At 28.1% G+C, this 18,827-nt stretch overlaps 1 protein-coding gene across 3 annotated transcripts in view; it reads right to left on the reverse strand.

Moving 5' to 3' along the window:
• Positions 1-13,501: 13,501 nt before the first annotated feature.
• LOC107450519 (uncharacterized) overlaps positions 13,502-18,827 on the reverse strand; it is a 61,143-nt gene continuing 55,817 nt past the window's right edge. For all 3 annotated transcript variants that reach the window (XM_016066335.3, XM_016066341.3, XM_071187406.1), the window contains exon 2: positions 13,502-16,640. In XM_016066335.3, the coding sequence (XP_015921821.1) occupies positions 14,588-16,591 (2,004 nt within the window). In that variant the 5' untranslated portion in view covers positions 16,592-16,640 and the 3' untranslated portion in view covers positions 13,502-14,587. The remainder of the gene's footprint in view (positions 16,641-18,827) is intronic.

The raw sequence follows: 18,827 nt of genomic DNA on the forward strand, positions 1-18,827 counted from the left end.
TATATATATATATATATGTACAGAGAGAAAACATGGAAAAAATACAACGATTTTTTAAACGAGAAGAAAATTTTTCTTAATTAAAAAGTCGTAAAACAAAATAAGGAAAAGATATAATCTCGTCATCATCTCACACGATCACATCTGCAAAAATGCGTGCTTTCGAATATAGTATTAATAAAGCCCAAGCAAAATACATCAACACAGTATAGTGAAAAGCACCTAAAAATTTAAACGAAAATAGTACAAATTAAGAAAAAATTCAAAATAAAACATATCAAACAAAAAATAAAAATTTAAGAAATAACAGAAAGTGTAATATGTAAACCGTAAAGCGAATTCCTACGTACTTATATTTAATGGCATTTTTTAAAATATTTTCGTAAAAAGTTTGTCAGATTACAAAATATGAAAATTGAAGCGCAAATTTAGGATGATGAGTCTATTTTATGGCACGTTCTAACTGAAGCACAGAAGCGTGTTTCATTTGTTATTTTAGTTACCTTAGATTGGCCCGAATCTGGAAGTGCGCAAGGTAATAACATTGCACTGGATAATTCCATATATAAGTTTATACTGGATAATTCTATACTATAAGTTAATAATTAATAAGTTTGAATTTTAACTATAATATTTTAATATTGAGAATTTTAAAGATATTAATAACATTTAGTGATAAAAAGTTATTTTCAAAACATTTAATTTTTATGTTTTAAAGTTATTATTAACATTCAATGATAAAAAAATTGTTTTAAAAAATTCTTTAATATATATTAGAAGATTCTTATCCGCGAATTTGCCAGAATTAGATTTGCACATGGTAAAAATATAAATTTAGTTAACAAAGAATTTTTTTATTAATTTATTAATAATTATAACATACAATTAACTCAATGATTTTATATAGAATTTAATTACATAAGTCGGATATTCATTGTTTTTTTAATCAAATTTTGGAAGAATTCGTCTGTTTCTTTTTTCGATAAATAGACGTTACTACAAATTCTTTAAGTTCTGTTCATTTGTTTTAAAATGACATTTAAATGAATGTGTTTTTAGATTATTTATAATAACTAGTTTATGTAATTAGTTTATGCAATTAGTTTATTTATATTAGATTTAAAATAATTTTTTTTATGGTATAAATCAGCAATGCAGATATTTTCTTCGTTTTTCATGCCTTATTCCAAAAATTAAACTTAATATTATCGTCCTGATTACGAAGCAAGATTAATTTTTAATATTATACAATTTTGTTAAATAATATTTAACAAAATTGTATAATTTTGAAAATTACAGAAAATTAAATCATCAATAAATCTAAAAACAAATTTAATATTACAGTATAATTTTTTTCATAATAGTGTAAAAATAAGTTAGATAGGAGAGATGAAAAATTAGGTCTTTGTGGTATTCCATCAATTTGATCAGAAATTTTGAACTGATATTTAAGTATGGAAACTATAATTTATTAATTTTAATTTTTAACTTGTTACAAAATATTAAAATGTTCTTAATGATAATATTATTATTTAAATTACTAAGCTTAAAAGTTTTACTATTTTTTTATTCCCAATTTTAAAGTTCAACATAGAATTTTTTACAGAGGATTGCATAATTATTGTTAGCTTTGTCTATGGGGCTAATTACTTTTTTTTTTGTAGTTGCTTAATTGGTCTATCAATATTATAAAAATTTGTTGAATTGTTACTGTTATTTAAATTTTCCTTGTTATTGAAAATAAACTTTTTAAAATAATAAGCAGACCATTTCCATTCTGTTAACCTACCTAAACGTAAAGAGAATCTATTTGATATCATTAAACAAAAATTATTGAGATCATTAAGAAAGTATTTCAGAATATTATCAATTTATATATGGTAAATGGGTCTAAATTTTGTGCCTTTCAACATTACATTAAATTTCGTAGTTCTAAGTTTCCTATAATATTTAAGCTTTTCATCATAATGGCACCGCACCCCTCATACGCATCAACGGGAGTGTTTATCAATATGTTTATAAAACATTTTAGAAGTTCACATACTACCCCAGGTAGCAAAATGATATTATCTAACATTAGAAAGATGCAAAATAATACTGCTCTGCTACAAAACTCTAGGTTTCTGAATCCTATCTTCTAATATTAGAGCAAATAGTGTTTAATCTAATATTAAATAGTATTATATAGTGTATAAATCTAATATTAAACATTAAATAGTGTTTAATCTAATATTCGAACTTTTAAAATTATCATCTATTTCATTACTTTTGATCCATCGCCACTTTTTTGTGAAATGCTGTACAATATTATTTATAAATAAGCATTTATTTATGAAAAAAAACAGTATAAATGAAATATTACTTAAAATATCATTTTTAGCCAATGCAATTTTATGCCAGGAAACGCAAGATAATATTAGCGGTAGTTAGTGAATGATACAACTCGAAAAACTTTATCAACTGTTGAGTTGCAACTTCTTCATGATTATTTACATCACCATATTGTTTGACATAGAGGAATTTATTGGGCGTGCCTACTTAAGCGACTTAAGGAATTTATAATTTAGTAATTTTTCGTAAGCTTTATAAATTTCAATGATAGTTGCATGAAACATTAAGGTATTATCGTAGGTAGTGTTTTTCCTTTAGTTAAAAATTTGCTAGAAAATGAATATAAAGCACAATGTGTTAGAGAGGATGATGTTGTGGAAACAATGAGTGTACTTAATAACCTTGACAGCTTAATCAAAACTTTTAAGAATTAATTTAATGATTATATATTTAATAAAGTAAGTAAATATTATGAATTGTGGTTATTATTGACTATGAGTAGTTCGCGCATATTGTGGACTTCTCTGTTATAATGTTTTGTCGAATTATAAATAATAAGTATTGCAATTAGTTCAGAATATGCTTGCAAAACGGGAATATTTCCGTATCGTGATCTGTCACACCAACTACAATCGCCAAGGTGCCAAGTAGATTTTACACTTGCAGATTTTAAAAAAAAAAAAATTATGTAGATGTTTGTGCGTGGGTGGGTACGAGTTATACCCTTCGAGTTAGTCCCTTTCTGTGATATTTTTTTTAGTTTCTCGTGGGCCACTGCCCGGAAGTTTCCAAGACTTGCAGATTATTCTGCCGCAGATCACGATACGGAAATCTCCCCTGTAAAACAACGTTCGCTCAGTTATTCGTCTGTGACAAAATTTTTCTGCAACAATGAAAAAGATAAAAAAATTATTATCTGTTAACAAATATGCCTTGTTAAAACAATTAATAATCTGTCACTTTTGGCTCAGTTAAAACCAATACATTGTTGAATGTTTAAAGTTTAATACAAACAATATTGTTACCGTATTAAAATGTCATGTTTAAAGTATTGTAAAACAATGAATCAAACATTTTTATTTGAATTTTTTGAATATATTAATTTGTGATTAAGTGATTAAAAAATAAACAGTAATATGATCTATTGAAAATGGTGTTTATGCTGAATGAAGAGCAAAGCTGGAAAGTACAATTTTTTTATTAAGGACGTTAAAAAAAAAAGAAAAATTCTAAAATTTCCCGTTGGCTTCATATAAGCTTGTGCGATGTATTAAAATCAGAAGCATTGAATTTGATATATTTTTGTATCAGAATATACCTGAATGTTCGTAAAAAGTAAGTTAGGAGCAACTAAAAAGCAGACCTGAAAATTTAAATTTTCAGTTAGTGGCCTGGAATTTTATAATGTTTTAGCAGCCTCTATTTCCTAAAACCTAATGAGTTAGTGACCGATATTAATAGGTCCAAAAAGATTTCATTTCGAAACTTTAAAAGCCATATTTTGCAAATTTCTTTTTTTACTTTTATTAAATTATATTTTTTAAAACAATTCCTATGAAAAATAATCTAAGGCTGTAAAAATTTAATGTAACAATCAAAATAATAAATATGTGAAAAAATTTAGTTAGACATACTGACTCTTAAAGAACAATATGAAGAAATATATATATATATATATATANGAATTCGCTAATATAATTTGATTTAGTATTCCTGTATTGCTAAGTAAATAATGCACTGAATGACATTATAAAATTATTATTCTATGTTTTACTGCCTCACAGCATTACAGAAAATTAAGTAAAATTATATCGCTGAATTATTCAACTACCATCCAAATCTTCCCTTTGCTTAATCCAAAAAATAAAAAGCAACGCAAGATAATATCAGAAAATACAAAATCTAATATTATATAGCTTCAAAATTAATACTAAAAAATAATACGGCGAACTCTAGATAATATTAGTTTGCATAAAATCTAATATTCTCTAATGCAGAGCGAACACTGACCTCTTGTATCTTTCCAATATCGGAAGTTGTGCAAGATAATGTTAGATTTTACTGATTTTCTGACGTTATCTAATATTAGGTGCTACTTGGGACCTTATGCCCGTAAAATGATTCCTCGTGGATGGATATTTCAGCTGGAAAATGATCCCTAAGAGCACATCCAAAACTGTGAAAAGTTGGTTTACAGTTAAGGAGTTAAAACTTTGAACTGTCCAAGTCAATCACCTAGCCTAAATCTTATAGAACACCTTTGGGAGCTCATTGGAAGAAAAGTCGGTGCACGGAGGCATCCAACAAAGGCAGAAGAACTCTTTCAGGATCTTCAGTGGGAATGGGCGAAAATCTACTAGTTCACTCAAGAAGGCCTTGTTAATTTCATGCCAAGATGGTGTGCCGCAGTCATTAAAGCAAATGGATATGCAACGAAGTATTAAAAAATTTGCTATATTTTCAGTGATGGTTTATAGTCTCAAAATTTTTGATCTCCATTGTTTAAGTTCTCATTTGGTGTTTGTTTAATTAAAAATTTCAAGTCTATCATTAGTTGGTCCCCATGTAAGATAACTAAAGCTACAAATTGCAAAATTATATCATTAAGAAGTTTTGCTTACAGAAAATATTAGAATAGAAAAACATATATATATATATTGTGAAATCCTCCTTCTGCATGTTTTTTTCAACCACAAATTGATGAATTCTGAATTGTCAGAGTATCTTTTACATTGACATGCTTTTACATTAAATGATTTTTAAAATAAGCAATGGAAGAAAGTAAGTAGTTGTTTATTTTACACTTTTCGCCACTTTTTTTGTTGACTTGCCACATAACGAGTAGTTATTTTCAGGTAAAAGGGGCTATAGAAACGGTTTTGCAGTTTGAATGTTTCTTTAAAAAATATGTGATAGTTGCCTGGGAGTTTTTACGAGCTGAACTCTTTTAGTTAATACCCTCCTCCTCCTTCTTTTTCCTTCTTTTTTTTTTTTTGGCTTCTTGTGTTTCACTCACGAGATTTTTTGTTGCAGGTATTGAATACTGGAATGTACCCATTGAATTTCATTGTAAAGGATATTACAATTTTTTACAACATTTTCAAATTAAATAATTTAAGTTTCAAATAGATATTCAATGTTCAATAGTTTTAAATTCGTTTTTTTTCTTTCATTTTAAAGTTTAATTTATTTTCTTTTGTAATTTCAGCAGCAGGTCTTCCTCTTCAAGAAAATCTATGAAGAAACTGTTTGTTTTCAAATGCAGAATCTCAGAGCCGATTTGATTTTTAGAAAGGATGCTGGCTACTGTGCAAATGGTAATTGCACACGTTGATGGAAAGTCGGAAGTTCTAGGTTTGATCCTTAAAGCAACTGAAGCAACCAATGTAGATATTCAGCAAGGTCCAATTTAAATCTGCCATGGCGGAAATTCCTCATGTTTATTTTGTTGTTGAAGTTTGAAGAAAGAGGGAAACCTGAAAATCTCATCCCTGTTTTGTGTGGTACACACGCTTTAACTGTTGCTAAACTTTTCATAAAAACTTTTATGAAAGGATTTAATGACTGCTTGGAAATATAATTTCAAGGAAATAAACTTTTTTCAAACTGTATCAAATAGTTCTTAAGTCATGAAAAAAAATTATTTTATTTAATAACAATTATGTATTTTTAACTTGTGTTTTACCAAATTATTTTAAACAATAAAGGTAATGCATTGCATTTACAATCGGATAAAGTTTATTTTGTAGTGTGTGTTTTGTTTTTAAATAAAATTATTATGCCGTGAAATTGAAATGTTTATCATGGATTTTTTTTCTTTAATACTGTGATGTGTAATTTCTTCTACAACTTTGTAATAAAACTTCAAAAGTTTAAAAAATTTGATTTGTCAGATATGATATTTGCATTGATAAAATATTATGAAATATAAGGTTAGAAAATCTTTATAGTAGATAGTGTTTAAGTATCATGAAAACAATTGAATACATTTAAAACTTGGTTATTTTTAATATTTCGGTACGATATCGGAAGCAATTTTCTTTTAACGCTAATTTTAAAGTCTATCTCAAACTTGTGAGTATTCCTATTATCAACATTGTGTTTATTTTTTTAATTTCGGAAATTTTCACATGACTCTTCATTTGAGGCAAAAAGTTTATGCTTTTTTTCATTTTTATCATATTTAAAATAATATAATTGTAAAATAATTATAATCGTAAAAGGTTCTTTGACTTAAAGCTGAATAACATTTACATTATGATAAAAATTCCCATTCTTTGCATAAAAGAATATTGCTTAAACTTTCATCTGAAAGGTCTTGTATATTCTTCTTGAAAGCATGTGCGATTGCAACTTCTTTTTTTAAAATGTCCCATTTAAAGCGTTTACCTATAATATTTTGTTTGTTTTTACTATGTTTGCAAAATCTCTAATCAGAGAAATGCAAGCAACTGAATTGATTGATTTTGAACAAAAATTTTGTTATAGCAACGTTCTCAAAAAGTAACTGATAGTAGTCAAATATGGATAATTGATACGAAAGGCAACTTATAGTAAAAACAGATGTTATGTTTTCTCGTTTCATACTTGTATGCAATTAAATGTTTGTGCAAATTTATTTTTGATAAAATACAATATTTACTACTTTTTTTTGTTTTCGAAATTTAAATGTTACTTAAATTTTTCGGCTAAAATTATTGGTTAGTACATAGTATCTTTAACTAATTAACGAAACGTTAAAAATTTCTGATGTGATAGTGAAAATAATTACAAAAAATTATAGGCAATTTTCTGAAAAAAAATTAATAAAGGCTTTCCTTGTTTCACTCCCTGAAAATATTTCTGCAGGTGCCTTTGGGTTTTATTTCAAGTGTTTCGTAAGTAAAACTTTAGATTTCAAAAGGATAAAGTTACGTAAGTATTTTTCCATTTAATTTCAGGAAAAAGATTTATGCAAGTAAGTAATTTGAATATTTTTAAATTTTCTTTATTGTCTCAATTTTTACAAAAAGTAACATATTTAAAAGTTCCAGTTATATTTTTATTTTAATATTTTTGGAAATGAATAACATAGTGATAATTTGAAAGTGGAAAAAATTAAGGTAAATTTTCAACTCAATTCAAAAGTAAATTTAACTTTGCAATTATGTAGGGCGCTTTTTTATTACATAATTTCAGAATATAAATAATGAATGAAGATTGTGAAATTACAAGCGGCTTAAGTTACAACTTTTATAAAATATGTTTTACAAACTAACAAATTCAATTGAGATTTTGATAAAATAAGATCATTTCCAAAAAAAAAATTTCAAAATGCATTTTAAAATTAAAAGCTTGAAAATTATTAATGATATAAAATTCATCAGAAAACCCATGGTATGAAGAAAAGAAAAAAATATCAATAAAAGTTATGGTATAGCATTATTTTTTAAATTTGAAATAATCGATAAAATCAGCTGAACATTGGATATACTTTTGAAGTAGGAGGAACGAAAATGGATGGTAACGGAATTCGCTAATATAATTTGATTTAGTATTCCTGTATTGCTAAGTAAATAATGCACTGAATGACATTATAAAATTATTATTCTATGTTTTACTGCCTCACAGCATTACAGAAAATTAAGTAAAATTATATCGCTGAATTATTCAACTACCATCCAAATCTTCCCTTTGCTTAATCCAAAAAATAAAAAGCAACGCAAGATAATATCAGAAAATACAAAATCTAATATTATATAGCTTCAAAATTAATACTAAAAAATAATACGGCGAACTCTAGATAATATTAGTTTGCATAAAATCTAATATTCTCTAATGCAGAGCGAACAGTGACCTCTTGTATCTTTCCAATATCGGAAGTTGTGCAAGATAATGTTAGATTTTACTGATTTTCTGACGTTATCTAATATTAGGTGCTACTTGGGACCTTATGCCCGTAAAATGATTCCTCGTGGATGGATATTTCAGCTGGAAAATGATCCCTAAGAGCACATCCAAAACTGTGAAAAGTTGGTTTACAGTTAAGGAGTTAAAACTTTGAACTGTCCAAGTCAATCACCTAGCCTAAATCTTATAGAACACCTTTGGGAGCTCATTGGAAGAAAAGTCGGTGCACGGAGGCATCCAACAAAGGCAGAAGAACTCTTTCAGGATCTTCAGTGGGAATGGGCGAAAATCTACTAGTTCACTCAAGAAGGCCTTGTTAATTTCATGCCAAGATGGTGTGCCGCAGTCATTAAAGCAAATGGATATGCAACGAAGTATTAAAAAATTTGCTATATTTTCAGTGATGGTTTATAGTCTCAAAATTTTTGATCTCCATTGTTTAAGTTCTCATTTGGTGTTTGTTTAATTAAAAATTTCAAGTCTATCATTAGTTGGTCCCCATGTAAGATAACTAAAGCTACAAATTGCAAAATTATATCATTAAGAAGTTTTGCTTACAGAAAATATTAGAATAGAAAAACGCATCGTCTGAACTTTTTTACTCCTTACTCTAAAAGTGGATGTGTTACTTAAAAACATTAACACTTAAAGTAGATTTTTAGAACTTCAGGTCAGTTCGAAATATTTCCATGGAAATAAATTACTGTACACTCCCGATTATCCGTGCGCGGATTATCCGGCTTGCGGATTATCCGTGCTCATTCCGGAGTCAAACAAAAAATTTGACAAGAAACATTTTTACGATTAAAAAATTTGATTCATGAAGTTATAACACTAAAAATTTTTTAGAAGCAATATTATTGGATTGCAGTATATGTAATATCAGCAGCATAGTCAAAGGTAAAATCATCTACGTTATTACGATCGTGGAGAAAGATCATACCGCTTGATGAACAATCTTTAGATATTCAAGAAGAATATGATAATAATATTCTTGAGCAAGCAAAATAAATCTAAGGTTTCGAAATTTTTGATGAAGAAAATTTAGAAGATTAGTTTCAAAGTGTGAGCCTGTCTTCCTGTATTTGACAGATGATGACATCGTTACTTGTTAAATCAAACAGTGATGATAGTAACTGATGCAGAAGATGTAGTAAATGAGGAAAATACAATTTCTCATTCTGCTGCTCTGCGGAAACTTTATTAGATTATACGGGAGGATTTTACATTACTGCGGTTTGTAAAATATGTGTCAATATATGGTAAAGTTGCATTAAAAAAATTTTTAGGCAGCAAACGTTAAAAGGAAAATTCCTAATTTGATGTTATACAACGTGCAAGTATCAGTAATTTTTCTATTTTTTGTACTGGTATTGATTTTTTTCTTTAATAAAAAGGAGTTTTCGGATTATCCGTGTTTTTCAATTGTCCGTGCGACCTGTCCCGGGAATTAACCCGGATAATCGGGAGTGCACTGTATTTAAGTAAAATCTATTGGTTAATAAATATATTTAAAAGTGCTTTTTTTAATGGTGACAGAAAATACCTAAATCTTAAAACTAATGTAACGTAGACATTGCCTAATTTCTGAAATATAAATATAATGCGCAATTAAATTAAAATATGGATGTTTTATTTTATATCAATTATTTTAGTATTATATAAATAAAATTACATTTCATACAATTACCGAGTGATGAATTGCATTTATCATTTAGGAAAAAAAATGCTTCTGAAAAAAATTATCGTGTTTAACTCGAACATTAAGTTAGTTTAACTCTAATACAAAGTAACAGTTTTTTGAGGAGATTAATCTGTAAAATATTCATTCAGCGTTTTAGCTTTATTTTCTAAGAAATATTGATGCTTAAAATTAAATGTATTTTAGCATATGAAATAGAAATTTCTAATCTCATTTGTATGAAATATTTTGTTTTCACGGTTCAAAACAGCTTATAAACTAAAAGTCAAGCTGTTTCAGAACTTAATCTATTAATTAAGAAAATTAACGATGATAATAATTTATGCGAAGCATTAAATAAAATATAGTATTTATATGGAAACGCCCTTAATAAAGCAAAGTGTTTAACACGTGCACTAGTAACTTGAAAGTTAAAAGACAAACAACTAAAATAATTAGATTCTTTTTATAAAAGATGTTTCGTAATCATCTCCGTAAATCTTAAGCAGAAAAAGTATAAACACACATTTGGGGTCACCAATATTTAAACAAGAATTAAGCAAATAAGCAAGCAAAACATGAGAAATCATTAATGAAGAAGACTAGTTTAAAAATATCATCACCAATGTAATTTTCGCAAGAAACAGAGAGGCGATAAAAAAAAATACTAAAAGAAAAAATTCTAAGTTTTAATTGACAATCACCCATCTTTGAAACTTTTCATCCCGCCTTCCTCAGTAGTGACTCATCAGAGTTTTGATGACTCTGGGAATAGAACGCTCGCCTCCCAATGCGGTGACCCGAGTTCGAATCCCAGTGATGACTGGTCGATACGGATTCCGCACCCAGCCAGCGCTGTCAACAGTACTGACGTAAAGTATCCTCAGAGGTTGACGGATCGTGGGTTTCAGTACCCCTGCAGTCACGCTAACCGTGGGAGTGTTTTTGCTGCTTTCCTCTCCAAGCAACGCAAATGTGGGTTAGTTCCATCAAAACGTTTTACGTGAAGGCGAGTTTCTTCCAATACTTGATCCAAGAGTTCCCCTGTCTTCTGGATTGGGTCCAAAATTAAGAGGCTACGGAGTTTAACATTGGTAGTTGTAAACTCAAAAATTGGGTCGACTGTTCAACAACGGTTATAAAATAAAATAAAATAACTTATCAGAGTTTACTATAGTTTATGTTTTTTACTAGCTAAAATATAATTTTGTCCCCTCTTCTGTGCTTCCTTTTTCCTCTTTCTTTTCTTTTTTTGTTTAATTTTGGCAAGGAGTCAAAAAATATAAATTAAGGGCAATGAATATTTAATCGTCAATTGGAAGCACAACTTTTAATTACTCAGCAATCTAAGCGTTATGCTAAGTTGTTATGCTTTTAATAACACTTTTCTTTATAGTGATTCATCAGAGTTTATTATTTTTTTCTAACTTAAATATTATTTAGCGATCCCGACATTTTCGCTCAATTATGAAAGACATTTTGAGGAGCCTTTTCTTCCTATGGAAATATGATATTTTCTTATAATGTTTTCACTTATTATATTATAATATTTTCCAGCTTTGAAAAATGATTCTCTTTTAGCCTCAGATTTTCGACTTAAAATAATTATGATATTTTTTTCTTTTTCTGTCTTCATTCCTAAAAACGAATATCTTAAAATTTTCTAATTTTTTTCTTCAAAATTTTATACTTTAGTTTAATTTTTATATTTTATGTTCACAGATTTTTAGAATTGAGAAATTTTTGCTTTTAAGGACCGTGTTTAAATAATAATTTTAAATTGTTTACATAATTGTTATTTTCTAATTCTGTAATTTTAATTTGTATGAATTTTTTTCGTGTGAGTCGCTTAGAAATGTGTTAATCAGCAGAATAAACATAACAGTATAAACTTGCTCCTCATCAAAATAAACTTAAAAATAAATGTTGTCGAACTTTCAATATTAAATATAAAATTTCAGAATAACAATGTAACTTTTTTAGTCAAATTAACAAAAAAATTTCAATTGTCATCGACGTGGGGTCCCTTAGAGTCATATGAATGTGTGACTCTGTGCAAATTCCAAGTCTGCTCCACTCTTTCTACATTTATGTACAAATGACTCAATATTTGGACTGTAGTATTTGGAATATTTTAAAAATCACACGTTTTAACCCTTTAATGCAGAATTTTTATTCGATGAATTTTACATATTTTTTTCATTATTTTGTTTAAATTTAAGTCAAAATAAGATAAAAATATTATACTTAGAATTTCAATTTCTGATTATAAAATACAGCATGAAACAACTGCGTCATTTTTCTGAGTTAAAAGTAAAATCTTCAAAATACTGCTCTCTTCCTAACAATAACTTTTCAAATTTGCACTTATTTGCAGTTATTTAGATCTAAGAGAAACAGTTATTCGCCGCTAAAATTTATTTAATTTACAAAATCAATTATTAATAAATTTTTGAATAGGAATAAAAAAAAAAAGATTTTAAAACTACCTTTTTTTGGATTTTATATTTTAATACAAATATAATCGCGATAATCTAAAGGTTTTTTTAGTAGACTGTTTCTTTTAATTAAATAATACAAAAATGTATTTTTTCCTGTAAATAGAGAGTCATAAGAAATAGGACATCGGTGTCCTTTTATCTATTTCCAACGACTCTCTATAAGACTCTCTAATAGAAACTAAATATAGGCCTACACATAGGATCATAGCTGCCTATTGCAAGCATGCACATGGATGATTTTTATCTATTCTTTATGTATTTAACTCATTTGAAAGAAATTTTATTTTTCGCTGTATCTAATAATGAATAGTTTGATTTAGCAATGCTTCAAAAGTGAAGAAAGAATTACAAGCTGTATTTTTCTAGAGCAAAATTATTTTATCAATTTAATTTACTAAGCACTATCTAAATACATGATATTCTTTGAAATTCTACATCATAATTTCAAGTTATTTGAAACATAATCTAGATAATAGTTTTAAAAATATAAAATATAAAAACAAGAAAAAAACGTTATTATAATTTAGTTATTCTTATTTTAAAAAATATATCTAGGAACTAATGCTTCCATATTTTTAATTAAAATTTTTTTAATGGAAATTGTAAGTTATTAAATAATTATTACATGCATGCACATGTAAAGAACAGTGAATATGTTACTGCGAATGAATGAAATTGGTGGCTTTTGACTTCAACCGATGAATATTGACAATCACATAGTCGATTTGGTAAATTTCCGAAACATATATTCTAGGTTCAGCTAAGTGCCACTGCCCGGTATGCCCTATATCAATGTTTTTTTAAGATCAAGTGCCATTGCCCAGTATGCATTTAACAAGTACACCGAACACTGATGTTTCTCCTAATCCATCCTCAGCAGATATTAAAATATAGAATAAATATAATAATATCAACGAATAAATTAATATCAAATCAGATATAACAAATATTTTGGACATTCACCAAAGCGACTATGAGATTATTGACATTCACCGGTGAAAGCCGATATTCTCTTGATTTCAGTAATTCAGGGTATTACAATCAAAAACAGCTGAAAATGAACTGATAACTTACTGAACACATTTCATAAGAGCATTCATTAAAAGAAAAATTATTTATTATAAGGAATAAGTTATTAAATAACCATTACATAACATACATAAAGAACGGTGGATATGTTACAAACTAAAATCAGTTGAACTTAAAACTTATTGAATACATTTCATAAGAGAGCAAGCACTTTACAATGGAAGAGCTACGAAATACATACATCACATATGGAATTGTAATTCGCAAAGTACAAATAAGTTTCATGTATAATAAAGCTATATAATAAAATTCAAAATATACATTGATGTATATATATATATATATATATATATATATATACTATATTATTTATGTATACAAATAAACAGTTTTAAGCTTTAAAACAACGAAAAGCAAATTTTTCAATTAAAAAAAAACAATTTTTGCAGATAATAAAATTATTTTGGTCTAGCTGTAAAATCAAATAACAGAAAGAAGCACCACTTGTTGCTGAAAATTTGACATCTCACAGTTATTTGATTATTTTATGAAGGACTGGAAGAATTCATGGAATAACTTCATGGAAGAGGATTTTAAGTGACATTTTAGGGAATTTAAAAACATCAGTTCTAGATATTACAGTAAGAGAAAGCTGTTTAATCAACACATATTCTATAATAAAAGTCGTCTTGTTTATAAATTTTCAGGGGAAAAAATTAAGTTCCATGAGTACAAAGGACCGTAACATGTTTTTAACACCAAGTTTGGCCTTTTTTCGGAATGTCTTGAGTTATCTTATTATATTTTGCTAATTATTTTTAGAAAAAATAGAAAACTCCATTTGATCTGAAATTAGAATATTAAAAATCCAGACAGCAATTTGAATATTTTTTATATGTTTTACTTTCTACTTTATTATTTATACGTTTACTTATTTTCCTACAATGGTAAGCTTATTTTATTTAGAAACACAGTATAATTAACTGGGAGTTATTAAAAATGAATGTAAGTTTGCCTGTGTTTGCTTTAAAGCTCTACTGTATTATTCTATAAATACATAGAAATTAAAAAATATCACACACGTGTAAAAAATATGTAATTGAAACAATGAGAATTAAATAACTTATATTAAATGACTATGAATATATTGAATTTATCATGGTTTCAAAAAGTTTTTAAAAATAGTTGTCTTCGATTTACAGAAACAGAATTTCCTCATTCTTGCATTAGATATGCAAATTGATTGATTACCGTAGACATTGAGTCTGCTTATATCGTCTAAAACTCGATATGTGCCATCCTCAACATCGTATCGAACAGTACCTTCAAATATACCACCACTTGGTTTGGCACTTATTACAATCAAATAATCACCAGGGGCGTTTATTTTTTGGCCAAGAACGACGTGCCTATTAATAACATCATTCTGATGCTTGACAAATCGTAGGACCATATCATTTGCTTGCCCAAATCTAGCATCTAGAATTTTATCCATTTTCAACGGCACACAAGAGTTGGAAAAAGGTTTTAAAAGTTCATTAATTGTATCCATAAGTGCCAATGCACAGTTTGTAACAACAGGCTCTGTGATGGGTATTGGCTTATGAATTTGGCATGGGCACCAATGAGGCAAAATATTGGCCTGCTCACAAGTTCTTTCTTTAGGTATTGGATTCATGAGGCTTAAACCATTTGAACTCTTAATAGAAAGAGTTTCATTAAGCTCTGCTGTGGAATAATGTGTAATATTCAACAGATGTACAAGCGTTGCGTGTACATCAAATGGCGTTGTTAACCGGTCCTGGTTCTCGCGTAGGTTTTTCGCACGGTCAGGGTATTTTGAGAGAAACCATTGCGGAAAAAATAAATAAATAAAAGGCATCCTTTCTTCAAATTTACCAATGTATGTTTGTCTTATTGGTCCAAACCTTATTCCGTGATCACTAAACAATATCAATAAGCTTTTATTTAAAGCACCAATGTCATGGAGATCTCGTAAGAGATGAAATGTTGGCTCATCTGCATATCCTGCATTATTTAAGCTATCATGTGTAAGTCTAGCAACAAATGTGAAAGAAAAGTAAGGTCTATTTTTCATTGTTTTGACAAAGTCTTTAAGATAACTGTACAGAATATTCATTTCAAATCTTGATTGCAAACAATTAGTTCTACTTTCACGTCGAACTAGTGATTTTTCAACAGCTAAAGCAAAAGGACGGAAATAATAATCAGCTGGTGGATCACGAAAACCTTTTTTTAGATAATTAAACGTTGCTATATGAGGGGCGTCCTCAGCAAACAACGTTCGATATCCTCGACTAGAATAATTTTTCCATATAAAATCTACATCATCAAAAAACATATCTCTCACTGTTTCATTCCAATAATGTTCAATAAATTGCCCAGTGAGAAAGGGCACTAGGTTCGGGAATGTATTATCAGCTACTTTTGTATAACCTTTAAGTTCAATATATGCAAGGTTTTCCTTAATAAATCTGTGAGTCTTTTGAAAATGTCTCAAAAAGTTTAGTTTCGAAACGGAATCTATGCCAACTATTATTATGTTCAAATGATCTTCTTCTGCGTAGTTCTGATGCAACGAGCTTTTCTCTTTTTCAATGTCAGGCTTTAGAGGCACTAGAGGAATAAACTGGGTTAAATTTGGGTATTCAAACATTGTACATTTAACCATCAAGAAATCATCCTTTAGCGGCTTTTCAAAAATAAGTTGTTTTGGTTTTCCAAAATAAAATTTATTGTCAGTCCTTTCTTTTTCATTTCCGGGATCTCTAATGATGGGTCGATACGTGCAAGTCAGGTTTTGCTCATGAATACCATAGTAGAAATTCAACAAATGTTTGTCCAAGGCCACCATACCGTTTGGTCTCGAGCTCAAAAACTGAGGTCGGCCAGGGCATTTGTATGGAGAATTAACTTTTGTAATTAAGGATTGTACCGATGGATCAAAAGGATCCCAATCGGGAATCTGACAACCAGGGGTATTCAAAACAAAACCATGATCATCCACGAGCCATTTAATTTGTACAGGTTTAGATGAATCAGATATAATTTCGTCACCAGAGTAAGAAAGAAAGATAATTAATCCAAGAAGAGAAAATGTTGAGAGGATGACAAATGTCCGCCGCATCGAAGATCCCATAGATGTCAACTAGGAAGTTTATTTTCCAATGTTGATCGGCCGTAAGTATCTGAAAAATTTAAAATGTTAATATCAAATTTATACATTCATTCATTATTTCATGAAAACCATATAAAAATAGTATTATTACTCACAAATAATAAATATTTAATCACATTCTGCTTGAATGTTGTTCCAGTTAGCAAGATTTGAAAGATAAAATTAAAGCTTTTAGTAATAAAAAATTTCGGATTGAATTTAAAAGTTTGGTTCGAAAAACTAAGTTAAAATATGAAACGTATATTTTCTATTTTCTTGATTTTTTCTTTAATCATAATTCAGAAACATATTTAAAGAATTAAATTTCGTTCAAAATTTGTTAAAAGAGTGCATAATACGTAAAAGGGAGAAGCATCTCTCTTTTACACATTATCAGTCTTCAATGACTTTTAATAGCTTTGTTTCTGAAAACTTGAATACCAAAACATTCTCAGCCATGCTCAACGGGAGCAAATGTGTGCCATGTAGAATAAAATTCCTTTATATTTGTCACTTTAACACTTTGGTACTTTAGGAAATAGATACGGTTATGAAAATTCTTTCATATACTGTCTCCGTATATAATATTTTTGGAAGAAAAGGTTTGATAGACTGAAAAGTATACATATTTTACATTTAGCACACGAGAAGCTTAAATATTTCTTTTATAAAAAAATATTAGAGGGATATTCGCTCCATTTTGGGAAGTTATTATAGACGGAACAGAGGTCCTTTATGCAACTAGTGGACTTGTTACTCTTTTTAAAATAAAATTCAGAAGCTTTTTTTTTTTTTTGGAATCACATATTTAAAAGGATTTGATTAAAAATGAGTGGTACAATTCTCAACTCATTCCTCTTCTTCAATGAACTACTCCGTTCAAAATTTTTTTTGTAACTTACGTATTTTGCGTTACAAAATACTTTTACAAGGGGAAGTATAAATATAAAGTATTTATCAGAATAGATAAAGAGCACTTGTGTAAAAACTTATTTTGTCTACTTCATTTGAAACAAAAATAAATAAATATATATATATATATATATATATAGAACAACCACGTTACCTAATAACATGATGTAATCTAATGAGATAGCATGTAACATAACAACCATATGATAAATACATTAAACTTAAAGTGGGGTAAAAAATATTTAATTAATTCATATATTTTTCTTATCACTGTTTCATTTAAAAATCTTATTAAATTTATTTTCTGCTATTTTTTTATACTTTAATCGAATATAGGTCTTTAAAAAATGCATTTAATTTCCTTATTTATTTATTTCAATTTTGATGTACTTAATATTGCTTAAAAAAAGTGACAAATATTTTCACAAAATTTAGAACAGCAGAAAAAAAAGCTTAAAAAATTCCACACTTTCTCCCCTCAAACGAGTAANATATATATAAGCATTTAAAAGAATATGAATAAGAGACAATAGACAATAATAATCTAGCATTGGTAGTTTATTAATTACTGCTCTTAAAAAGCGTCCTTAGAACTTTTGTTAAAAATTAAGTAAGAAAAATACACGCATTAGGGGATGAAATTAATATTTAAAATTCGGAAAAACTGAAGAATCAACAACTGACGAATCACTTTTGAAGAAGGTTGGCTTGATTGCGCGATAAAACCAAAAGGAGCTGACAGTGATTATTGGAAATTCCCTATTATTAGCTTCAGTCAACAAGCAGACTGATTGCAATGTTTTTTTCACCCACCTTCTTTAAAAATTAATTTGTCAGATCTCTATAGCGTTTTGACTTTTCCTCCCCTTAAATATTAATTTGCTAATCCCAATACATGAACTTTAGACTTCATTTTTCAAGGATTCTAAAGATATGTATTAAAGGCGGTGATTACTTAACACCCTATACAATATCAAAACTTTCAGCATTCTTAATTACGCTAAAAAGTATGTTTTTAAGACATTATATAAACCTTTCGTCAAGTTTTAAATTCACTTTAAGATGGAGCTAGTTTTTAAGTTATTATGTTTAAACAGGGTAATTCAGTATAGCGCTTAGAAAATTTGAAGGGGAGGTTGGTCATATCATAACGACTGAGAATCGTATAGAGTTCCATGAGCACATCTAGAATCGCCTTCTCATTGTGAAGTGGCTGTTTGCACGTATTTGAAACCGTATTTTTATTTATCTATATAGACTTAATGTTAGGTTTTCTAGTAATTATTATCAAACATTTTTTTCATAT

The sequence above is a fragment of the Parasteatoda tepidariorum genome, chromosome X1, assembly GCF_043381705.1.
Source record: "Parasteatoda tepidariorum isolate YZ-2023 chromosome X1, CAS_Ptep_4.0, whole genome shotgun sequence".
NCBI lineage: Eukaryota > Metazoa > Arthropoda > Arachnida > Araneae > Theridiidae > Parasteatoda > Parasteatoda tepidariorum.